Source organism: Haemaphysalis longicornis, unplaced genomic scaffold (assembly GCF_048455015.1).
Source record: "Haemaphysalis longicornis isolate Haplotype H1 unplaced genomic scaffold, Haemaphysalis longicornis Haplotype H1 scaffold_1, whole genome shotgun sequence".
Classification (NCBI taxonomy): domain Eukaryota; kingdom Metazoa; phylum Arthropoda; class Arachnida; order Ixodida; family Ixodidae; genus Haemaphysalis; species Haemaphysalis longicornis.
In genome coordinates, this window is record NW_027526203.1 from 272,257,827 (window position 1) to 272,283,814 (window position 25,988).

At 51.6% G+C, this 25,988-nt stretch overlaps 1 protein-coding gene across 4 annotated transcripts in view; it reads left to right on the top strand.

Annotated features, from left to right (window-relative positions):
- LOC144145842 (protein spitz-like) overlaps positions 1–25,988 on the top strand; it is a 177,136-nt gene that overhangs the window by 104,157 nt on the left and 46,991 nt on the right. The window contains exon 1 of one of the 4 annotated variants that reach the window (XM_077677636.1): positions 10,644–11,390. The exons of the other annotated variants lie outside the window; for them this stretch is intronic. Coding sequence (XP_077533762.1) covers positions 10,979–11,390 — 412 coding nt within the window. The 5' untranslated portion in view covers positions 10,644–10,978. Of the gene's footprint in view, positions 1–10,643; positions 11,391–25,988 lie in introns of those variants that run through there. 4 annotated transcript variants of the gene reach the window in all.

Sequence of the window (25,988 nt, forward strand, 5' to 3'; positions counted from 1 at the left end):
CATCATCATCATCATCATCATCATCATCATCATCACTCCAGTGCAGGAGCCCTTATCTGGCAGCAACGGGTAATGGAGGGGGCGTTCTGGACGTGTACGCCCGTGCATGTAAACTTGGTTTCTGTAGCCGGGCATACACTGCCTGTTCCCGCAGAGAAAACGGAGGCCTGCCGCGTCGGGCTCTCGTGCAAGTTCAAACTCCCGCAGGTACCTGTAATTTCGGTTTCGCTTCTGGCAGCTGCACACCTGTTCCTAGCCTTCAAGGTTTCGGACAAAAGCTGTCTCGCGGATGCAGCATCTGAGCCCCGCGTTACTAAGGTGGCAGCACGTGCACCGCATTTCCGCAGCACGCATCGTTTCGAGGCACCAACTGTGGGTAATTTACTTTGTCGTCTCGTTAACCTGGCGCCACCTAACGACGATTCCGGCGGGGCTGATGCTTATGGGGCATCGCGCCCTTGGCGCCGACAAAGTTAGGCCGGATCGAGGCGCGCGGCTGCACGTGTCGGCAATTTGTGATCGCCGGCTGTCTCGTCGGTGTCCTCGGCAGGCAGCACGCGCGTGCATGCCCGCGCATGCGTGTGTGCCATCGCACCCCGCCGGCTGGCTGTCCGTCGCGGCGGTCGCAAGATGGATGGACGGTCGCGGGCGGGGCGCGGTCGAGCGGACGTTCATCGCCGGTGGCACGGCGGCCGTCCCGTGTCCCTTCCTGGTGGACCACCCGACCCGAAGAAGGATCACGGCCTCCCCCCGCTATCGGCCGCCGCCACACGTGAGGTAGGACCGCTGGCGCGCGCAGCTTATGAGCTGTAACGTTACACTACTGTAACCAATTATCAAGCGGCGCCCAGCAGTCTTGCTGGTGTTTCAAGGCTCGGGCCTTTAACCTTAGCCCTGATTTAGAAAAGACAGGTCATTGTCAGCGAATTCCTCTTAGCAGCGCTCCGAACATCGTAGTGGATAATTAGCGTAGACATGCGTGCCCGCGGTCACAATACGTTCCACTTTTGCCTGCAGACTCTTCAGCAACCCAGCGCGGTTTATCGGTTCAAGGCACCACGGCCCGAACAATCGCCGCCGTACAGTCATTCGTCCGTATTCCGCACCGCTTTACCGGTCATCGGCCAGTATGTGAGTGCGTACTTGTGCGTGCTGCCTTAACACCGCTTTTCAGTGGCCGCTAAATTGATGCGTGGAACTGTTTTCCGGAGTATCGGTCATTAACGCTTTGAATGTGCACTAGTCTAAGGGTATTGCAACGAATAATTGATATTCCTTTATCGATTGAATAACCCAGTAGTCGGTTTCATGTTGCAGCCGGTAAAATCGTCAAAGCCGAATTTATCTGTCAGGTAATGGTGGCACTCTTATCCCATGAGGTTCCGTTATAATAGCGTTTGATTTTTTTTTTTAGATGTGGTGCTTCTGAAATAAGAATGTCCACATTTCCCTTGTTACATTGGATACTATTTCGACGGAGAACTCCAGATTAAGCTGACAAAAATGGGTAAACTCCTTCAAAAGCGTGCTTGGTCGGCTAAAAACCCGCAGCTCTAACGTCTGTTTGGCCGAGAGATATACTCAAGCGTATACCAAGTAACTGCAAGCAACCGCACTCTGCCCGCCAATCGCGCCGGGATTAGGGGCGACAAACACGAGGATTGCGAAATAAGCATGCGCTCGCTTTGTAGAGACTAACAACTATACAGGCGGCCGTGTACAGTATATCTGCATTGCTGAGGATCAGTGCGAAGCCGAAAGATAGTAACTGATTGCTTTTTTTTTGTTGTTTTGTTTTGCGGGACGTGCTGGGGCACTGTTGACGCAAGTGCACCAAACTGATAGACTCCGGAGCGAACCATCCACCGACGAAGTTACTTGGGGTGCTACTTTTAGCATCTATGGCACTTGGAGGCGAAACGTCTACTTGGAGTGTTTCTAATGCCTTCGAAATTTGGAAATGGCCTTCGAAATTTCAAATGCATTTCGAACTAGGAGTTGCGCCGATCTACAGGACAGTTCTCAAAGGCAGTTGAAAGTTTCCGGTCCGCGTTCATCCACCATGTTTGAGTGCTGCCACGGCTGCCCAGCTTCGTTCTCGTGACTTGGCAAAAAAAATAATTTTAGAATGAAACTGAGCCAAAAAACCCCAAATATTAGCGGTAAAATTCATAACCTACAAACGCATACAAAACAGGCAGTTTTTTTTTCTTTTTTCGCTCCGCCAGTGTTGTAGATTACCAAGTTAGGCTTGTAATCGTAGATCGAGTGATAGAAAACAAAAACAAGTGAAAATTGTGGAGATCGCGCTCTTTAAAAACCAAGTTTTACTCGTAAATCATTGTTTTTGTAATTACGGCATGCGGAAAATACGCCAGAGAGTGCGAGCGTTCGCGTTTCAATGGCCTTTGAGAATGTCAAAGATAACACGTTCGTGGTGCTCCTTTGACTCAAATGACATTTCAATCAAATGCCATCGAAAAACATTGTGTAGCAGCTCAAAGGTGGCGTTTGAGTCAAATCACATTTGGTTTAAATGCCGTTGAAACGCCCGTGTAGCAAGGGTATAACAACGCTTCTTTCTATACTCTCCTCCTGAGTCCCTCTTCCACTCCATTTGCTCCCTCCTCTTCCGATGAGGTCAGGATTCCGCAATTTTTATGCATGGGGAAATCGAATTCAAGGATCTCCTCCGCTGGAAGCTTGAGTGGAGGAAGGACTCAGAATATAAGGGTAAATATCGGGTGTCCTGCGCCATGCCTTGAAAAGTAAAACTGCTTTTCCCGTATTTACTAATGTGTAATAGATGCGCCTGTTTTTCTGTATAAAGTAGACGTTCTCCCGACGCAATACCGGATATAATTCTCTCTTTCACTGTACAGTGTGCAAGATTGCTCACGGGTAAAAATTTGCGCTGCTGCTGTCCCAGATCGCAAATTAGACCGCAAAAATAATAATAAACCAAAAAACAGCGCGAACACATGACGTATGCGGGGCAGCTAGGACACAATTCTGTCTCTCCAGTGGCGGCGATTACGAGGACACAAAGATGTCCTTGTCCCTAAGAAAAACTAGTGATGCTGGGATCCAGTCCCTGTGAATTTGGTGCCTGCCGAAAGACATTTATAAAACGGGTGACGAACATGGCCTCCCTATACTTGGCCTCCCTATACGAACATGGCCTCCCTTTGATGGAGGCGAGGCTCATAAGCCTCGCCTCCATCAAATATTTACACAGGTTGCTGAGCTCACACAGCGTTCTTACGCCTCTTAAGTAGGGCCGAGCAAGGTGATGTGTGCGTGTATACAGTCAAGTCCACTTATAACAATATTGAGGTGCCATGAAAATATCATTGTTACAACCGATTATTGTTATAAGCGGGTTATGCCGAAAATGACAAAGAAAACGTGACAAACAAAGCATTTAATGAGGGGAACATGATAAACAAGAGCACTTAATGAGGGGGAAGTTGCTTAAACTTTTCACTTTTTAGCAGGTAGAAAACCGTAAGCAGTCAGCTTCGACTGCTTACTGGCCATCTTATTGACATCTTTTTGCAAAGCGTCCAACTGCTGCGCGTGGCCGAGCGGAAGGTTTTTAGCAAACACAAAATCGCGCAGGGAGTCGATCATTTGCAACGCTTCCTGATGCGACACAACCTGCATGGGTTTCGGTTCCTCCTCGTCGTCACTGCTGTCGTCTTCCGCGCCGGTGACCGCAGCGACGATCGCCTCGTCGGTGAGGTCCTCATTTGTTGCTACTGGGTCGTCGGCGTGCAAAAACTCCTCAAGTCCCGACGCGTCTCCATCACCACCGTTCACCGACGACCAAAGTTCGGTCATTTCTGCGTCGGCAGGAGCGTCGCGGCCTTCCACTTCCGCCTCACTGGAATCCCCAGCAAAGCCCACCTTACAGAAGCAATTCGCGATGGTGGAGGAGCCGACTTCTGCAGCGGTGGCATGCGAGCCTCTTCGGCGCGCACTCGCCGCGTGCGAGGCCAAGTGCGCTATCGCCTGGCCGCCGCGCGTATGCTCTCATGCACTTTTGCGTAATAGGCGGGGTTGGGGTGACATTGTCGCAGCGTTTTTGCATTTTTGTTTCGTTCAGGGTTGGTTCCAGTGCCCACATTTAATTGTTATAACCGATATTGCATCATGACAGCATTGTTATAAGCGGTTTATTTTGCCATAGAATACAATGACAAGCTGATGGTGCCGCGGCTGTCCATTGTTATATCCGATATATTGTTAAAACCAGTATTGTTATAAGTGGACTCGACTGTATATATATATATATATATATATATATATATATATATATATATATATATATATATATATATATATATATATATATATATATATATATATAAAGGGTTGGCAGTCAAGAGAACCTCGGAAAGCAAAGGGGAGGGTATAGTAGGTCATAGAAACAGATAAAGAATTTGGAAAGAAAGAAAGTGGAGAAAAAATGTACGTGGGGTGTATACAACGCACTGAAAAGAATATTTTGTGATTGTCTAATTTAAAGTCTATGACTCAAGCAGCTTTAATCCGAAGCAAATTTGTCTAATGTCGCTGCTTGTATTATGGGGGCCGGTAAGCCGAAATGCGGAAACCGCGAACGGTGCACCGTTCGCGTTTTCTTTTGGGCAGCTGTAGCGGTTGCCGGCACCTGCGCGGCGTGAATCCTTGGCGTTGTCTTTTGAATTCCAGAAAGCGGGCCAATGCTCGTGTGTCAACTTTTCCGATGGACGCAGAAATTTTTGTTTTGATGCCCTATATAGCTGCGTTACAAATCCTTTATAGTATACATTTTTTATATTTTGATGCCTATCGTATCGTTTGATTCATCGTATCGTTTGAAGCCTATCGTATCGTTTGATGCCTATCCTATCGTTTGACTCATTTTGATGCCTATCGTATACGCCTGTTTCAAATTCATGTTTCGTATACCAACATTTAGAACATTATCGGGGCCGTCCTTTGTATCTTTCTGAAATTCAGCTATGACTTAAATCGGACGGCGGGAGCCAATCGGTTTTATATGGCGCGTTCCCGTGCGTTAGCTGTCTAGAATTGACCCTACTGATGATCCTTGCGATCAGTGGGTGGAAGTCGGTGAAGGACAAGGTACAGCGTTTAGGCGATTTGCCACTGATTGATTTTTGTAGAAGTCAAGTCTTAAAAAAAAAAAAATTGCATGCTCTGCCTTGTCACTCGCCGACTGTGTTCCCATTGCCTGCGGGCGGATTTTTTTTTTTTTTCTTGGGTGCGTTGCGGTGAAATAGGCCTCGGGGAAATGAATGAGTGAATATGCTTTCTTTAAAATAAAAGGAGGCACGAAGCCCTTTGGGGGGAAGAAGGTAAGTGGGGAGGGGATGAAGAGGGATACCACTAAAGTTCATTGTGGGATCATAGGTCCTTTCGTGGGCGTCTTCGTTCTTGTGGGCCGCCTAAAAAAAACACATGGTCAGGCCCGCTCTGTACTGCTTTGTAGAGACCACTCTGTAGTGCGTACCGGCCTATTGCTCCGAGTAAGGATGCGTTACTCCGGAGTAGCTGTAAGTGCGCGTGAGCGTCAGATGGCAGTGGCCATTTATCAAGCAGGGCGGCTCTGCCCTTGTGAAATGTCGTACAGTGCCATATTAAATGATATAGGTTAGGCTTGCAAGGACTGAGGCTTGGGCATGTTGGTTCATGACTTGAAGGAGGAGAACAGCGCAAATTTGACAGACACGAGAAGGAGACGACACGCACAGCGCTGACTTACAACAGTTTATTCTTTACCGCTCGGGCACATATATACCACCACGGTTAAAAATACAAGGAAAAGCAAGACTAACACGATAGTGTCTCTTATCACCATTGCTCGTCACACATCACCACTCGCTCTGCGCCACAAAAACACGTGCTGCACTAACCTGGGGTCAAAAAATCTAATTCTTTTTGGGAGAGGGTCAGAGAGGGCATGCTTACGCATTTATCTTTTAGGCAGGCGATTTCGGCAGCTTCAATTATTTCTCTGGTGGTTTTATGCTTATCTTTTGCTATGACCTTTGTTTCAGAAAAAATAGGGCTGCATCCGCTAACACTACAGTCCCTACAGTGGAGGCCCAGGTGGCCACTGATTGCCTTGGTTACTTTGTAGTGGTGCTCTTTCAGTCTTTCATTTAAGCACCTTCCTGTTTGCCCTATATATTGTCAAATTTGCGCTGTTGCCCTCCTTCAAATAGGTTAGGCGTTGTAGCCTCCCCACAAAGGGTACACGGGGGTGCCGATGTGAGGGAAGTGGCGCCGTTATACCATTTTGGGGTTACGTCTGGGGTATACATGCCGCGTTTGCGTAGGCCTTAATTTGTTAACGAATTTTTTTTTCTTGCCGTCTGAGGGGGATTCCAGCAGGCAGGAAGCCCTGAGGGGTAATGTCTTGGACCCGCTTACGGCTTTCTTGTTGCGAGCGTTAACGATGCCTATACCACGTTACTGGAGTAGGCGCCGGCGGAGGTTTGGAAATCATGGGAGGAGAGTTCAGGAGGCACTCCCTTGCAGCGTCGTGGGCTTCCTGATTTCCGTCTGCTCCAACCGTGTCATCAGGTGTCCACGCAAGTCAAACAATCGTGCCTTGGTGCTGGAGGGTCTGTATTAGTGCTATGATGTGATTGGCAGTTTCATTGTGAGTGTAGGCCTTGTTTAAAAGTGCATGTGCAGCGGAATTTGTGCATCCAAGGAAGCACCATCACCGGCGAACGATTTGACTCAAAAATGTGAGCTGCGCTGTGGCACCGAGCAAATGCGGAACTCGGTGCCCGCTTTGCGTATAATGCCAAAGCACAGGTTACGTTCTTTTCTCTCGTGTGGTATACGTTAGGGTCTGGTCCGCGGCCTACGTCGGCCCTTTGACCGCAACGGTTGGCCATTCGGGATAATTGTGGTGTAGCAGACCTGCGGGTGTTTCGAAGGGTGGGTTGACTGCATGGTGGCAGCACGCGGAAGCGACCGTGAACTTTCAAAGAAACGCCCTTGGGCTCTCTGTCACGGGAATGAAATCTCCTCCCACAGTATAGTTCGATTTCACATATGTAGAATCGATGGCATCATCGGTGTCAACACTGGAGACAAACCGCGGCACCTGCCAAGTGCGGCACGGTTGGAAACTCACTTCTGGCTCTTCACACCTCCATATTCTCAAAGGACCCCGAAGAGGGCTGTGAACGTTGTTTAATCACTATGTGGAGTTCGAATGTGTAGGCAGTGTCCGCTGTTTTTTTTTTTTTTTTTAACAGCGGAGCTTGAGCCGGAGGCGTTAGCAAAAAAAAAAAAAAAAAATCGCAGCATCTCCACTCCGTGGATGATGGCGAGGGTGCGGAGTACGGGGACTCGAAATGACATCCAAGTTCCGCCCCGAGTGACATCCGATTTGCGCCCCGACCGTCATTCGATTTGAGCCGTGAGTTGCACCTTGATTATTCCCTAAATGAAACTGCAACTCACGGCTCAAATCGAATTTCGCTTGATTTTCGCTTGATGGTGGTGTGCGCACGGATGGACGCGGACAGACATTGGGAGGTCCTAAGGTGCTCCGCACCGTCACAGGCGAGGGAGTAAGCCGTTTGACTCTCAGGTACTAACTAGCCCAATGGGTAAGACGACTGACACTAACTCTGTCTGGTCTACCAGACACAGGCTCGAATCCTGCCGGTGCCTGTGTGATTTTTCGCGATTGTAAATGCTATGCGCACGGACGCGGACGGACATTGTGCGGTCCTAAGGTACTGCGCGCCTAAAATTTGTAGTTGATTCCTCTGTCATAGATGAATCGGTAAAACACGAAAGTGAAATGTGCAGCGAAATCCACAGCTGAGCATGATTTGTGGGTCGGCGGCTGTCTTGTGTGTGTGCTTGGCGAGTGGCGTGCTGCTGGCGGCGGGTCGCTTCGGCAAAGGTGTACTGGCGTCATTTCCGTGACGGATATGACGTCAGTGAAACCTTGGTGTATCCCGGCATAAAACACTTCCGTGTTAAAATATAAAACCTGAAAACGAATAACCCTAAGTATAACGTACTCTTTGGTTCTGAAGGTTGCTTCCCCGCAAGAAGACCCTGTGTGCAGGGGCGCACTCTTTACAGGCCGCTTGCTTCGTTCTACTGGCGTCACTTCCGTTACTGATATGACGTCACTCAAATGTTTGCGTATCCGGGAATAAAACACTTTCGTGTTAAAGAACTGCGCCGCCTTTAAAGGGTGCACCACCGCAAACAGGGTATTATAACAGTGAAGCGGGCTTTCGCGCCTGCTCGAGTGTGAACACAAGGGGCGTACGCGCACCCAATCCTATACCATTTTAAAGGTAATAAATAGCCTTTCTTGGGCTACTAAAGCGCAAAAAAAAATAATAATTGGCGCAACTGGCACTAGTGGTGCACGGCTGGAGAAACGGCGGAGCTGGGGGTAGACCTAGCTTCTTCCCCCTGGGATCCGCTGTCAGTGTGGTGGACACACTGGAACAGCCTTGTAAAATCCGGCTAAACTTGGCCTCAACCCTGAGCACTTAGCCTAGCCTAGTAAGAACATCGCAAAACCTAACAAAACTTAGCAGCCTAGCAAAACTTATCAATACCAGAAAAATCTAGGTCGATCCCCAGCTCCGCTGTTTCTCTAGCCTTAGTGCAAGCTGCGAATATTTTTTTTTTTCTGGTCGACTTCGCACACACTCATTCCCGCTAGGAGTGCTTTCAAAGAGCGTCGTTTCCCTTATCGGCGCGTCATCCCCATTGACGATTCAGTGGTGTGTTGCGGCTACCTTATCTCCGGAAAGGCGGCAATACACCCGGAAGGAGGGGTTGCGGAGCGCGTTTATCCTATCCTAACAGTGCGTCGGCAAACGAAGTCGATGTAATGCTTGAAATGTGGGTCAGCCTCAGAATTTTCAAGAACTAGATTGTACCAAATATTGCTACGACAGTGCAATGGTTAGTGTGGCGGCCGTGGAGGGCGCCTGGTATTTTTTATCCTTCCGACCTATAAAAGATGAACTAATTCATGACATAAAAAAACAAGGTCAACAGAAGGAGGAATAACAGCGCAAGATAAACAAGCACAACGTATGGAGGAACCACGGCCCAGTGCTGTGCCGCCGCTAATTTTCCCGGGTTTTTGTTTATCTCTCGTTTTTTTTTTTTTTCTTTTGCGCCATGAATCTAAACCGACATTCCGTCCTTCTACGAGATGAACTAATGTGGCGGATTTTCGTTAAATAAATTTAAATAAAGTGGCCCGTTGCATCAGTTAGAACAGTAGATTCCCTCATCGCTGTTTGTTGGCTTCATAATCGTACGATTTTTGGACTGCTGTGAGCTTGCGGAGAACATTCGGCACTTTTTGTTGCGTTTCTTTTGCACGCGTCTGCAACGTCTAAAGTTGCTGTTGTCGAGAGGGATCTAATCGCAAGAGCGCGTACATTAAGTGCACCCGCAAATAACAGCTCGACAGACTTGTTTTAGTGTCCGTTTCAGCTGCTACGCGGGCTTTCTCTAGGTGAAATAAATTACCAACTCAAGGAGGAAGCTCGGAAAAGAAGAGCGCAAACGAATACATGGGTCGAAAGACGAACGGGACGGGCAGTTGTTGTCCTTGTCTGAATTTGCGCTCTTTACCTTTTCCCGGAACGCCGCAGCTAGCCCGACAGGGAGAGGAAGTGTTGCTTGCGGGGACAAAACGGCCGTGACGGAAAACGAAGAAACGATGGGCGGCACGTGGAAACGGGCCTCAAAGGTCTGCGCCTCCGTCACATCTTTCAGACGGGGCTGCTTTTCCGTTCGGGGCGAGGTTTTCGTAACGGAAGATTGCGTGCACGAGAGCCGAGCCACGAGATTGCGAGAGGCACTTCGGGGGAAACTTTGAAGTAGTTAGGGGGCGGCACAGGGGAATGGAAGAGGGGGGTTGCCACGGGACTTAATCGGGAAGGGAGAAGGTAGATCGGCGGGGGAGCGGGCGAGGAGTGTTGAGTATTCGGATTTCGCGTGCCACGCGCCCGGCACACGCACATTCGGACGCATCTGTTCGGCGGTGCCGCTTGCCGCCCGCGCAGGGTTTTCGGATGTTCGGCGCTTCTTCTCCGCGTCTTTTTCCCGCTCTCCCAAGCGGCGCTGCCCCTAGGAGCCGCTGGGCAGGCGGAGGGGGAGTATAAAAATACTCGGACCAATTAGGTGCACATGCTTGACCCCCCTACTCCCCCGTCCTTGCCTTCTTCCCTCCTCGCGCACTATCCATCTGCCCCGTGGCTGCTGCTCCTGCATTCTTTCCTGGCGTTTTCTTTCTGCCCTCGTCTGCCGCCGTTGCTCGCTTCTTGTTGTGCCTTTTGGCGTGCGGTTTCTTTTTTCCTGCGATTTTTGCGCCGTTTGGAGTTTCTGATTTGCGCTCTCGGTTTCTCGCCGGGTCCCCCGACCCCTCGTCGCCGCTTTTCTTCCCTCAGCGCGGGGCGGGGAGCGCGGGCACGCGCTCCGCTCGGCCCATCCAGCCGCCAGCTGGCGTTGCGCCGCACGCGCCTGCTCGCGCGCGCACGTGCCTTTGCTCTGCGCATGCGTTGAGTAACCTCCCTCCCCTCTCCGCGGCGGCGCCTTACCGCTCTTTTGTGTACATCTTTCATCCTCCCTTCCTGCGGGCTCTTTCTTTCGCCTTCGGATCCCGCTGATCGTACGCCGGCCGGCCGGACGCGGCTGCTTTGCTCGCCGCTTCAGTCGGTCGCGTACCCTCGCACCGTGCGGCCGTGTTCGGGCGTGTCGTTGCCGTCGTCCGCTGCTCTGCCACTCTGACTCGAGCTCGATTTGGCCGCCGTGGATTCTCGCGTCCTGCAACGTCTGTGCCTAGTGGTGGCCTTGTTGGAAGCGGCATGTGGCCCCCGACGCGTCGTCCGAGGCGCCCGGACGGTGGCCGTGCAGTCGCGTCTTGCGTCGTGCCGTCGTCGTTGCCCGTCGGATGCCGTGCCAGCCTGGAGGGCCGTCGCTACGGCCCCGTGGATTTTCCAGCGACGAGCTTCCTCGCTTCGGGCTGCTCAGATGTTACCGGCACCACCGCTGCCGCAGTGTCGCCGTGTTAACGCCGTTGGTAGTAGCTAATTTCTCAAGTGCTCGGGCAGGGAGGTTGCCGTCCCTCCGTGAAATGACGACAGTGGTGGATGCGACGACTTTGCTGACGGTGCCGACTTGTCGGTGTCTGCGCGAGTCCAGTTCGACGACGTTAGCGTCGACTACGACGACATGCACCGGTGAGGGCGGCGCGTCGTCATCTCGGCGGACCACCGTGTGCGCCTGCCGGTGCTGCTGCTGTGAATCGCCCGACTGCTGTTGCTGCTCCAGCTTCATGGTGCTCGAACCGACGCGGCAAATTGGTATGCTGCGCTGGGCTGCTTTCGTCACCTCGACTGGTGGAAATCGTTTCTTCGACGCTCACTGTACAGGTGACGTCGATCTGGCGACTTCCACTGGCCGTAGCGCGGCAATCAGGAAGCAACAATAGTACATGGTCAAATGAACTTAGTGTTCTTGTTGCTTCGTGGTGTCTTGCACGGCCGCACGTAGATCAGGCTGCACGTGGTCCACAGCTACTCCCTGCTTGCATTTTCTATCCCCCTGAAAGCCATTACCATGTCCCCCGTTCGTTCTGGTTTTCTACGGCGTTATTATTTTTGCGGTGTTGCTCCTTCACGTGTGATCTTAAAAATGCCCGTGCTTCACCACAATGCACCTAAGTGACCAGTCGTTTAGGTCAAAAGGGACCAGTGACTTCACGCGACTAGTAAAACGTGCGCTGTGATATTACGCAATGCAAGCATGACCTTCGCATTGCCTGATGTCGCAGTGCAGATGGCATGTCGGGCCTCGTTACACCCTTTTGTGTGACCGGAGGGCTAGGTGGTGCGGAGCTTCTGTTAGCTGGCGCCGTGCGGGGAAGTAGTGAATCTGCCCCTGTTTGTAGAAGCTCACAGCAGTCGCGAGCGAGCTAAGTTTAATTGCAAGGCTAATCGTTACCCCCTCATTATCAGTAGCACAGCGCCCCGGCAGACCATACGTAGACCTGCCTGCCAACATGCCCGCTTTATGGCGTGTGTGCCCTGTCGTCGCCCGTCTTCAAATGCTGGCGCGACGTCGTCGGTTGTGACGTGACAAACGCGTCTACTGGGTAGGATGTGCGTGTTTCGTTGCGCGCGTTCCGCCAGGCCCGCTGCGGGGGCAAGAGCGGCGGCAGTGGTGACTGGCCGCCGAGTCCTGGCGACGGCCCCCGCACGGGCGAGGAGTGTGCGAGTCGCAAAAGTAAAGCGGGAGGAAACAGATCCGGCTTTTAAACGCTCCGCCCTGCAAAGTTGGGAACCGCCCTGATAATCTGCCGGCGCTGCTACTTTTTTCTTCGCTTTGCGGGCGCAGTTTCTTGCTCTTTAGCCGGGTTTCGCGTTCAACGAGCCCGAACGTATGAGCTGCTCCAGATTCCTGCGATTCGTCCACGAATGGAAGAGCGCTCGGCAGAATGCGGCGCTTTCTTTTTTTTTGTCAGTGCGCACATTTTTTGTTCGTCGTTCCTTGTTGGGCGCGAGCCGTTTTTAAAGACTCGTGTGTTGTCGTTGTCGCTCTGGCTTGTCACTGACGCAGTGTGCGCAATCAGCACGGGCCTTTTCCAAACCTCCTCCTGATGGCTATAGAATGGAAAGGGGGGAGGGGGGGTGCTCTGACAGTGCTCGTTAAGATAGCAGGAACCACATATGTCTTGTAAGCGCGATTTTCACCTTGGTTCATTCCAAAGGAGATCACCGCCTGCCTGGAAAAAGTGTTGAACCTGTCTTGTAGTAGAAAAAATGTTATGTCCGGCCAATCACTAGACATGTCCTTCAGCGTTTATTAAAAGCAAATGTTAGGAGAATCGGTGGGAGAAAACAATGTACACCTGCCCAATTTTTTGTCAATATCGCGGGAGCGTCGACCGTTCGGTTGATCAGCGCCATTGACGGAGTGACACGGCAAATACGACGAGAGTTACCGCATGCGCACTAAGCACTGGCTGCGGCGGCTGTAGTCTGCTAGGCTCTTCTGGAGCAGAGTGCAGCCCCAAACGGTTTCCTTTGCCTATCACACCGCTTTGAATACAGGTCCCTTCCCTTGCGCCAATACTTTCAATACCGCCAAAATACGCACATTTCGAAATTTGCTCGTGCAATGCGTAGGCTCATGGCATTGGTCAGTTTTACTTGCCCTCTTTAATTTGCACCGTTAGCGCCTGTTCGGAGGCTGCCTGATAAGCGAAGGAAAAAAATCGGGGACAGAGTTCTCTTCGAACTGCCTAGCGGATTACCGCCACCGCGGCCAGTGCGCAATGGGCAATTCTCGCCGTGTTTGCGGTATCGCTCCGTTACACGGCGCGGATTCACAGAATGGTCGACGCTGTAAAAAAATGGCCGTGTCTACGTGGAGTTTATGTAATTGCGTACAGACAGGGACGATTGTAGATCTACAGCGCCGGCGTAATGCCACTACGAACGCGATGTATGTGTGGAGAAGCATGGCTTTATTGCTTCCATTTAAGTGCATTACATCAACTGTCCCTTTCGGTGGTGTGCACTCGGTCGTCTGGTAGTGGAATGCTTCGCGCACTTGTTCGGGTGACAAGGTTCTCTTTCTGGGACGTTCACCCATCCTCGTCGCCGGCGCTCCCTTTGAAAAATACCGTGCGTCTGTCGCCACATATTGATGTCAGTACGACGGTATTGTTAGCAGGTTTCTTTTTTTTCTTCATATTTTCTTACTGCAGGGCTGCGTGGGAAAGAGCAGATTTTTTTCTCTAAACTTCGTGTCGTCGTTAGAATTGTCATCTAAGTGAGGACGTACCTAAATAAAGTATCGAACACTTCTTTTATTATTAACAGCCGTCTCGCTCTCATATGGTAAAAATCACTTGACATGCGAAGTTACGTCCGTGTCTACTGAGCGAAGTCCTTGAAGGACAGACAACCGATTTTCGTCGAGTATATTTTCTGTAACCCAAATGAAAGGCGATCACTTGAAACGCTTAAACCCGACATGGTTTTGGCGATAGCGCCACAAAACTTTTGAAATTGGAACTTTTATATCTACCAGCTTACACGTGTCCGGCCGAAAGGAATGCTGGCAACCGTGGCAGTGACGCAGGAGTGTCCCCCCGCTACAAAGGTGCAGCCGCCGTCGTCATTACCATGCGGCAACATACTCTTAACGATGCGTGAACTTAAAACCTTACCCCGGCTAAAACAATAATGTGGAGTGTTTTATATTCACTTGTGCGGTTTTTGAATCACGCATTGAAAACGACGAATTTGTTTGGACACTTACGGTAGTGTCTTGTTTTGACGGTACATGGCGCCACCTTTCAGTCTTCCGGAAGTTTAGTGTCAAACTAAAATTAATTCGTCCTGTTTATTTGGAAATTCATTGCGGCTACCCCACTATTAGAATGCTGGCTTTCATATGAGCGAGAGAACATGTAGTCCACAAAAATTGGCTCAGAATCAGAAAAAAAGTGGCTGTACTCCGGTGCAAGTTAAGAATGGCAACGATGATGATTGCACAGCGGGGTTGCCGCGGTGCCTCTTCACCGCAGCCGGATGTTACTCTGCGCGGCGCAAGTAGTGCGTTGCTGGGAATATTTTAAACATGGCAAAGCCGTTTCCGTGATTTTTTTTTTTTTGCACTTAATCTACTGCAGCTACGACCAACTACGTTGGGAAAGGCAGACGATATCACGCATTCATAGCAATATCCTTTCAAAACCCGCGTGCCCGTTGACATCCGGGTCCGTCGCTTAGGCGGAGTGATACTGTACATGAGCTGTACCGTTCCTATACGTGTTCCCAAGTATACGAACAGGTATGAGCCAGTAACGTTTTAAGGGATCATGTAACAGAGAGAGAGAGACTAGGATCATCAGTGCTAGTGCTGTGACAGAAATTTTTACTTGATGTTTCTGAGCTGTGAAGTCCTGATTTTTTTTTAAAGCTAAAATTGAGCAACTCAGCATCGTGAGAAGTTCGGCAAGCACCTGGATTCGTCAGCTGACCGCGAGTCCATCGCTTTCCGAGTTCACGCTGCTCACATAATTCCTTCTGGTCAGAACCCCTCCTGCTCGTGGATTCTTGTAGTATTGCAGCTAGCACATATGCTACGCACTTTAGGCATCCTCCTGCTGGGGAAGTCTGTACAGGAATCTTGCGAGAGTAAATTCAGCTTCAAGGCATTTGAGAACGAGGAGTACAAAAACAAGGCCAACCACTATTTGGGTTGGTGTTTGCGGCGAACGCTACCTGTCGAGTGCTCATAGGACAGGAAGTGCTGCTGCCAATCTGGGATTTCTGGGAAGGGGCAGTGCAAAGCGGCGGCGATGCGCTCCCTTTTCAAAAAGCATATGCTGCAGCTGGAGCATCGCGTGTCGTTCCCTGTGATTCGCGCGGGCGCCCGCGAAGACTCTGTGTAGTTGCTCTGTTATGCGCAGCTGCCGCGCCAGCCATTGTTGGTACACCGAATTTAAACACGTGCACTAGAATTGTGAACCTGTAGTTGACCGCTACACTTTCCCTCCTCTCCTGGGGTCGCCGGCGTCACTCTGGCGGGCGGTTTGCGCGTTGCTCTGCTTGCTTCGGGGAGAAAAGCAAAAGGCACGGGTGCAGTGCTGTCGCTGTTTCGTTCCAACCGGTGTAGCTGGTGAGAAGTGTCGTTTTGTGGCACCGCATTCTGTTGAACTCTGGGGTTCGACGGCCCCGCCCAACAGGAGCCCGTCCGGAACGGTCCGATAGGCGAGAAGAGTTGGATCCCACTCGGCGAGGCGTGCTCTGGGCGCGTTTCCGCCCAAGGCTGCGGGCGGCAGCCCTGCCGTCGGTGGTCGGGAACTGCCTGTTCGCGCCACACGTCGAGTGCAATTGTGCGAGGCTGGCCCGTGGGTTTGTGCGCGCCTCCTCCTCCTCCTTTCTGTCGGCTGACGGCCCCTCTTTCGTCCCCCCTGTGCTACAGTGTGCCCAACTTTTTGGCAGCCGAGGTTGGTGCGCGCCCGAGTGCGTCCAGCAGCGGCTGCGGCGGCGAGGGCAAACGATTGGCGAACCTCGCGTGCCGGGGGTCTTTTTCGAGTCGGTGTGGCGGCGGCGGCGCTGCGTGTGTCGTCTGTGTGTGCCGGCGGCGGTCGTTGGCTTCTCTTTCGCCGAGTGACGTATGGGCTTTCCGCTCCAGTGGGGGCTTCCGGGCGGCCCACCGCTGTCCCCGGCGGCCCCACTCTCGCGTTGTTGCGGGCCATTGTTCTGGCCTGGCGGCCACTTTGGCTCCGCTCCGGGGTCGATCTGATTTCGGGCCGATTCGGTGGCGTCTGGTGGCCACTCACCTGACACTGCCCGCGATCCGTCGCCCGATCTCCCACTCTGCGCTAGTAGCGGCGCAGTGGTTGTGGGCGCCCGTTTTCAATTCTGGAACTTAGGGACGACCTCAGCTGAGTCTTCGACTTACGCTGCATTGGAGGGATTTAGCTTAGCGTTTATTAGTTTGAACTCGTCGACGTGCCGTACTCACCGCAGCCTAGCGTTGTGAACACGGCTAGCATGTTTCCGTGTTCCGGCTTTCGCACCACAAGTGGCAACATCTGACGATGTAGTCTCGAAACAAACACGACAAAGCGCTGTTTTCAAAGATTGTCTTTTTTTTTTTTGCTTTCGTTTGAAGTAACCTTATATTTGACTTTCTAGATTATAAATTTAGAAAATAATTTTATTCTAAGTATTCCATACAGCTTTTAAAAAAAAAACGTTTTTGATGCCGCCATCTACAGTGCACAGTTGGTAGCAAAGAACGTTAAGTAGAATTTACGCCTTCGCCGAATGTCTCTGTATAACATGAGTACAATATGTTTTATAATTATATAGGAGCTACATTACCTTGCTCAGCGCGATTTCTGAGGCGTAAGAACGCTTTGTGATCTCGATAACTGTTCTGAACTATTTGAGGTTAGCACGAGTAGGGGAGGCCATATTCCTCGCCCGTCTGATCAACCTCACCGCTAAGGTGGCTATCGTCGCTTCATAAACATCAACGGAGATTATTGATCGCACCAAGCATTAGGCGCGGAGAGTAGTGAATTTTGCTGAAATCAAGGCGTTAAAACCTGCGCCGCCCTCAACTGCTCGCGCATGCGCTGTCGATACTCGCATGCACGGTAAACTAAACATGTAGCGGTACGCCAAAACTTGAGTTTTGGAATATTGTTACTGTGTTTACGTTTATCGCACATGCGTCTTCAAGCAGTTACCGAGAGGGGGCACTCACCGGCACGGGTTTTATCGTCGCCGCCGTGCTGCCTACACCGACCGAGCGTACCCTCGCGTCTTGGTTACAGCAAACTCAGTTCTGTACGCTTAATGCTTCGTAACAGCGGTAAATGTAATATTCGTTGATGTTGTTTATTGCGTAGTTATGAAGTGGTGGTGGGAACGGCGACAAACGACGATGGATCTTTATTCAGATAGGCGAGGAATGTGGCCGCCCTTACCTGTGTACTCAATAAGCCTCGCCCGCCTTAAATAGTTGAGGCAAGTTGCTGGGCAATGTAATGTAGGTTCTTGGGTTATTACGACATATTTTACTCATTTTGTGCCGAAATATTTAGTGGGGGAGCTCAGGATATGGCGGCACAAACATGTCATGTCGGGTCTCGGTGCACAAACATGGTGACATGTCATCACCCCGCTACAAAGGGGGAAACCAATGGCAATCATCATCATCATCATGTTTTTATTTAGAATCTGTACGGAAGATGTATCGGAAGATGTATGCAATAATCTCGAAAAGAAATTGTGAATTTCTAACCTAAAAAGTTTGATTCGCGCTGTTTCAAAGGACACTAAATAATTGTGAGCAAGAATGAGTTGTCACAATTTTCTTAGCAATCAATTTGTCAGGCTTCGCTACTTGTTTAACTGAGGCCGGTAAGCCGGAATACGGAAATATTTTAATTTTGGTGTTTTTAGGTGTGAAGCTGCACTTGAGCTACGTAAGGCGCGCGGTAGTGGAGGGCTCGTGATTAGCTTTGACCACTTGGTTATCTCTAGCGTGCACCGAGACCTCGTCCCCCGGTCATTTTCGGTTTTCTCTTCCGCAAGAAAAACGGCCGCCGCGGCAGGGATCGGGCTTCCGTCCTTCGCCTCAGCACCACAACACGAGCCACCGCGATGGGCCGGGAATACGACACTGCAAACGCTGTACTCAAAACATCTTCGTGCCGCTAAATCACGTTGACCGCAGTATTAGGGTCCAAGCACCTTAGGACCTCGCTCTGTCCGGGGATTGGCGTCCATGTACACAGTGTTGCGCATGCGCGGGGAGCATAGCATAGCATTGGATTGGATCGAAATGGATTTGATTGGATTGAAATAGATTGGATTGAATTGAATTGTATCGGATTGGATTGCATTGGAATTGTATATACTGTACACACGCGTTGTCACTCGTATACATGCGCGAGTGGTCAATGCCACGGGTGATCTTCTGTAAGAACGATCCCCAGTGCTTCGTCCACTCGTCATGATTCACTTCGTGGAGATGCGTGAATTTTTTTTCCGCAGAGTTCAAATGGTATCCGTTAGCGTTAGCACGGCAACGTTACGCTAAAACTGAGTGCACTGGACACCAGCCATTGGCAAGGCGTGACCTTAGCGTCGTGTGGCCGCGGTCTCTGCCGAGCACAGCACGCTGCTCTGAACAACGGAGCGCGGGAGGAAAGCGACTAAAAGGAAAGCCCTGCGCGTCACGAGGAAGTCGATGGTGTCGGAATACCCTTTGTCGACTATAAAAAGTCTGCTGCTCGTGGGCCGGAAAACACGGCAAGCTCGTCTCGGCCGAGTCGGCGTGCCTGCAGCCAGCGCGTCTTTTTTAAAACGCGTCACCTTTTAGGCTCCTGCCTGCTCCCCGTTTGCTCGTCGCGTCTCTTCGTGCCACGGCGCAATGAAAGCCGATCCTTCTTCACTGGTTTCTTTCCTGTATAGCTTTGTGTTCGCGTCCGCGCAATAGCGCAGCATGTTCGAGCCACTCGGCCTTGCGGTTTTCTGAGCACTAGTACGTGATTGACTTGGGTGCGCCTCCCGCCAGTCATTTCTGCCACGAATAATGCGCAGCGGATTATGCGTTCTCGTTCTAATGGGCGATAGCTGAGGTATAACATGTTATAATTTCACAACCATAGTTGAAAAATTATTTTCGCAGCGTGAAAGATTGGGAATTAATTTCGGCGCTTTCTAAACGTAACGTAATTTAGTAGGATTACGTAAGCGCTAGTTGATTAGCAGGGCGTTTAATTGCGTCACCGCAAGCGTGATGTTAGTATTAGGCCGCACAGACAGCTGCATGCAGCAGAATATGGGAGTAAAACTAGGGGTGATGTAATTTTTCAAATTAATTTCGCCATGTGCAGCGGGCCGCACTTTTCCGACTCCAGTCAATGAAGTGAACAGTACATTTTGAAATTCGCGCGAGGTGGGCAGTATCGCTTGTCCTCGGGCGTACGCTCGAAGGACGTGTGCGCGGAAAAGCCCGTGCTACAAAAGCAAGGGACAGAGCAGGAAGCAAAACGCGCGCACACGGAGGGGCCGTCGGTCGTGGTGACGCGCGTGTCTTGCGGTGAAGCCGCGTTGAAGCACCACGGCACGGCAGCTGCTTTGGCGGTGGATCCCCGTGCGTACGGGCACGCATCCGCGCCGGCGTCTCGGTGAGGCCTTCCCGCTTGGCCGGTCTTTCCTGCCCTCGCTTTAGCCTGCAGCCCGCGGCGTTACTTTGCACTCCCCGGTCGTGCGCACTCAGTGACCGTGGCGCCGGCAGTGCCCGCCATTGTACGCACTACGCGAAGCGGCCAGCTGGTGTGATCACACCTTGTGTACCCTGCTGGTCCAAGCTTCGCTAATTCCTCGTCCGCGACGGGTCGTGCTCTGCCGAAGCATGCACCAATCTCGTGTGTGGTTTCCTGCTGCTCGCGGTTAGCGTGTTTCGGTGGGTAAAACATAACCAGCGGCTCCGTTTTTCCGCTAGCGGCGTGCTTGTTTGTTTCCGATTCATATTTTGCAGTATTTCTAGATTTCTAAAAGTGTAAACGGAACGTTCTTTTTCTGCTTTCATTGTGCGCGAACATCGTTTACAGCGCGTGCACGCCAGCCAGGGATCACGACGAAGTAGCAACAGCTGTCACAGGACGGGTTTTCTTTTTCTCTCGTCCGTTTCTAAGTAAGGAGCAGAGCCGCAGCTGCGTGCACAGCACGTGCACAGCACGTGCACGGTCCTTTGTGAAGACACCGGCAAGCCGGGTGTGTGGCGGTGCCGACCGGTGGTGCCGTCGCGGCGGCACCTAATTGCTCACATGTGCCTTGGGCTCGAGCTGAATGACATGCGGCGTCTTCGGTAGACGTCTTCGACCGAAGACGACTTCCGTGGCGACGCTGCGGATCCAGTCGCACACATGTTTGCATTTTCTTCGCGGCTCCGCCTGTAGCTTTATCCTCCGCAGTGCAGAGGCACAGAGGAGCTAGAGGCCGCCCAGCCCTTCCTCCACAGCTGCAGAACAAAGCTGACGACGGAGTCATTCGCCGGTGACCTTTCCGGGTAGCGAACAAAAAATGCAGAGCCGGTATGGTAGACTGCTCGCTGCTTAGGCCTGCTGCACTGATTAATCCTGACACGTATTCATTTAAAAAAAAATGCTGGGAAACGTCTTAAAACGGCGGAAACTTATGAGGTCAGTATTACTCCCTCCTGAGTAAAGTCGAAAGTTTCTCTTCGGTTACCTAGACGCCAGTTTTTACCTGGCTGGCACTTCAATGAACTGCTTGTTGCCCGAGACCGCCGCCAGGGACGTTCTGAGTTATCTCCGGCAATCTGCCCTCACTCTTTTTACCAGACCTTTCTGATGCCTAACTCCGCACAGCATTTTCAGGAAACTAACGCGAGTGCCTTTGACCACGCGAAGGCACTCGCACTATTTGTGTCTTTGATTTACTTTGCGCGAAACTAAAACCCACCCGTCAAAGTTAAAACTCGGCCCTCCAAACATTTCAAAATTGGCCCGTAAGTATTTTATTTTGCAGCGGACATCCACACATCTCAGCTAGGCCTAAACACTCTCAACGTTCGAACTATACTAACCGACTTAATCTACACAAACGAATATCACCCCTACTCCGTAGCCACACGCACACCAACCGTGCTATCAACGACTCGCGTTTTTCACTTGTCAAACGCATTTCCAAACTGTAGCAAAAACACGTGGTCCGTGTTTTTTGCTCGCGTAACTCATTTTAATTGAATTGAGGGGTTGTAGGGGGAGATAGGGTATACGTGGCAGGGGCGCCAGAAACACTCCTCTGTCGACGTCATTTTCTGCGAAGGAAGCAGATTTGCGCCACATCTGTTTATCTGTGCGCCTTATGGGCGTAGAATTTTGACAAATTTTATTTCAACTCAGTAAGCTTATCCACGACGTTTTCCAGTGCCGTGTATACCATCTGGTAGGGGGGTGTCAACAAACCCCGTCGCTTACGAGCAGTGGGTGTCACAGCTGACTAGATCCGACCCAGCGTCGTAGCCTAGTGAAGAGGGCCCGTGTGGCCAGGGTATCCCGGACTATAGGAAACTCCCCACCAGGCGGGTGCCCAGACATCGGCACCTAAGGCTGGCATCAATAAAGTATCCTTCTCCTCGTAAGTTTATTGACTGGTTGTTACGCATATGTCTGTAGCAGTACCCTATACCCATCTTCTAAGCCTTGTGCACGCTTTCGTACGTGGACACTGTTAGGTCCACGTAAATATGTAAAATGTTTTTGCCAATAGTGGGTATCAGACCCAGAACCGATTGGTTCACAAGTTTGGATCATTACCGCTCATTTTCTGAAAGGGCGTGTCACTGTGGGACCCTCTTCCGTGGTGGAAGAAAGTTGGTCATTGATTGTACACTTCAGCTGGAAATACAGCGCCAAAAACAGGTGACCTGTGCCCGTGCGGGAGGCCTTGCTTCTGCACCCGTGTATGGCTGGCGGGGGAATTGGCCAAGATTGCACAGGCCGCACTTGGTTGCTCGCTCTCATGCTCGCTTACAAGGTTCGTTTTCGCGCTTCGTGCACGTGAATTTTCTACAGAAAGGTCGGCAGTAATTTTTGTACGTCCCAGGGTTGTAAATGGGCGAGTAGCGGTTGATATGGTCAGATTTGAACCGCGTGGGCGAGCTGAGTTGGCATCACGCAGCTTCTGATATCACTCGACAACTGTCAATTTGGTTTGGGAAACGAACGCTTTTGGAGCCAGAGGAGGGACGGCAGTGTACGCGAACGTGGCGCTCGAGTACGGGCCTTCTCTCACTTTCGGTGACTGGCCGTCTTTCGCCGGTGCGATCGGCCCGCTTTCTTGTGGGAAACATTCCAGCAGGTGGTGGCTGCTCGCAAATGGACGCAGGATGGGCACCTTGCGTGCGAGGACGCGCGAGCGGGGAAAGCTGGCTGCTGCCGGCCTCGAAGTGGTCGGACGCCTTTCTCCTCTGCAGCGCGGCCGCTCGCGCCTTTTGATCACCGCTGTGGTGTGCCGCTGTCACAATGGCTTGCTCCAGAATGGCATCTGATATCTTCCCTCCTGCTGGTGCCGCCGTGTTTTGTAGCTCACGTTGTGTTAACAGGAGACCAAACTTTGGCCAAGGGGTCAGTGTCTCTTTCATTATATATATATATATATATATATATATATATATATATATATATATAACACGTACAGTGCAGTGTTTGAGAAAGGAGCCGCGGCGCGTTGCCTGAAACAGGGAGTGGGTGAATACCTTCAATAATCGAGCATCAGGTGCTGACAGCCAATATTGTTTTCAAAGGCAACATATTTTCCCGAAATCTTGCGGACATATTTTGGCAGTAGTTTTTTCAAGTCGAATAGCGGGCGTTCTTGGACTAGTTGTTGATCTATGACTGGTTAAAAGAAACCGGGAAAAACAGACAAACGGTAACAAGGAAATACGTGGACAGAGCACTCACTTTGGCCGCCTGCGTCGTTTTTCTCCTCAATCTCTGTTTGCGGTGTTTGCTTCCTCAGTCGTGCCTGAGGTGATTATTTGTGAAGTGAGCGTTCGCTAACGCAAGAAACTCATTACTTGTGCTTTGTTTGCACTGTTCCCTCCCCGCCTTTGCTGGGCCGGGGCCACGCGAGCGGCATCTCTCGGTCGTCGCGCTGCCAGTGGGCGTGAATTTTCCGTGCCGGTGTCCCTGCCGAGCCCGGCGACGTGTCCGGACACGCGCCCATAGCGCCCGAGGGGGGAAGGGGGGCGGCCAGAAGAAGTTCCCGCTCCGGGCGGCCCTGGCTTCGGCAAGGGAGCGGCGGCGCGCAGTGTGGGCGGTTTTCCCACGGTCGGCGGCCCCCTCTGCGGCGGCGGCGGCCGTCCCGGAACAAGCGCGGGCCCTCTCCTCCCCGCTCGGCGGGACCACCGACTTCTCGGCGTCCTCCCTGCCCGCGGTCACTTTTGGCAACGAGGCCCCCATTTCGGCTGCTGTCTTTTCTCGGTCTGGGCCCCACGTGTTCGATCGGACGCGCGTAGGTCGGCCCGCGTGTTCTCGCGGCCGTAATGAGGGCCGTTCTTCTTCTCGTCCACTTCCCGCGGCCACCGCGCTGCTTCCAGGGCGGCCTCGGCGCCTTTCCCGCCCCCGCGCAGCCGTGAGTCAGCGGCGGTCGCTCGCCGGCTGACTGACACTCATCGGGTCGAGCGAAATCTGCGTGCTGCTGGCTCCCTCGTCGCGCGCCCACGCTGCGCCAGCGCTGCTGGGGCGCCGGCAGGCCGCCGCCGCCGCCGCTGCTGCTGTTGCCCGGTACGGCGGCGGTTCGTCGACCCGTCGTTGCCGCCGCGCGGTTTGGGCGCTGTCTCCACCGGGATGGGAACCCCCCCGGCTGTGCTCGGTTAGCCAGTCAGCTGTTTCGAGCACGCGTTCCGCCAGTCTGCGATCGCGCGCTCCTCGTTCTCCTCTTTTAACGGGCTCTGTTATCGCTCTGGTAGGGACTATGGATGCAGCGGAAGTTGCGAATTGAATAAATAGTTAGTCTAATTTGTTTCCTGGTTACGTTACGTAAGGTTACGTTGGCGCGCAGCTTTACCTTTCTGCTTAGTTCACTTTACTTCAGGACACTTGTCAAAAACGCACACGCGTTTTTGCATCTCTGCGCCGTACCAGGACGTGCGGTTCATTTTACAGTTACAAACGCTTGCCACCGAGAAGCTTGTTTCACGCTCGTTCCTTGTCAGAAGCAAGCGTTTAAAAGCGCCAGCAACCCAGTTTTGCAAGGAGTCAACATTTTTCGGCCAGCAAGAAGTTGCGTCACGGCAGTGTCCGGACGACTACTTACGTAAAACGCCTTGTCTTCAAGTCGCTCGCATTGTCATGCCCCAGCTTCGTACCAAGTTGTTTCGAATGGTTATTTGCTCCTGCATATGAAACAAAAATTGGTCGGCGTGGTACGACAGGGATGTGCATTATCACCAATTAAAGGGGAACCCGCGCAAAACGACGACATGCAAGAAGGTAACAGACAGGCACAGCTGTGTGCGTTTCTTACCTTCGTCTTGTGTCTCGTCGTCTTGCGCTGGTTTCCCTTTAATGAGAGGTCAACTTGCCCAATCTTCCGTTTTATGCATGAATGCAGCTTTTATTACACAGGAATTATGCGTGAAAATTTGTAGGAAATCTTTAGGCTGTGCGTAACTATGAAACAAGTAAAACACTTAAATCGTGTCTTTTTATACCGATTAGATCATACTGTTTTCTGCGTACTCGTCCTGCATGTAAAATCTCCTGTTCTGCATATATGGCTTCACCTAGCCAGATGTAATTGCCATCGCTTTTTCTTAACCTGACGAAGAGGTGTTTTAATACCGACGCAATACATTTGGCGCCGAAAGACAGATTGCTGGGAAAAATTAGGGCAAGTATGAAATTAGACGAGGGCAAAGCGTGCACATGAACCTCAGCTCGTATATATATATTGTAACGTAGTATTTTGGTCACATACTGCCGCTACTATAGCATGAAGATCGGAAGGAAAAAGTCGAGACGTCGAAGAGGTTTTAAGGTTAACTTGTTTACTTTACTGATGACATTGGTAACATTTAGCACATACGAACTTGAATGAATTACACTTATTACATAGATGAAAAAGGCAGTCAAAAGATTCAGAGTACTTAACGAAACATGGTTGGCGGGCAAAGGGCTCCCGGCGTCTGGCCCCGACGATCGGCAGCAAGCGGCTCTCCTGGTGTTGCTCTCTCTCCCTCAATCGCCAAAGGGGCCGCGTTATATTTGCTTTGGGGGGACGCATTGGGGGAAAAAGCGCATCCTAGCGTGTGCGGACTATCGGGAGCAAGTCTTAGGCACACCCGCAGCCAATCAGGAAGACGCTTCTTAGCTCCAATCAGACATGTTCCCGCCAGAGTGAAAAGGACCAAAAACACACACAAGGTTTCGACTTGAAAACGCGCGCTTGGAGAATTACGGGCGTAGAGCAAGTAGTTAGACAAAACGCACTAAAGTAAACAGGGTGAAAGGGAAAGTCGTCGGAAGAACACTGGAGACACGGAGCCCGAACGCGACCAGCGCACACGCCACGGGGGGGGGGGGGGGGGGGGGGAGAGCGCCGCGGCCGAGGTAACAGAAGCCGAGGCGCCTGCTCGCTCCCCGTCGTCTCCTGGTCGGCCGACGGGCCAACACACACTCGGCAACACGTTTCTTAGAAAAGCGGGGCCTCGGTGGCCGAAGAGGGATGCTAAAAAATTGAAAAAAGCAAATGGAACCGGGGCTTCGCGACAATATATACACAAATGTTGCCCTACCCTGAAGCTAAGGCTAGGGCAGGGAATAGAACAATGTATTCAACACGCAGCCGGGCCTCTTAAGTGCCTTCGCCTTGTTTGCGTAGTCA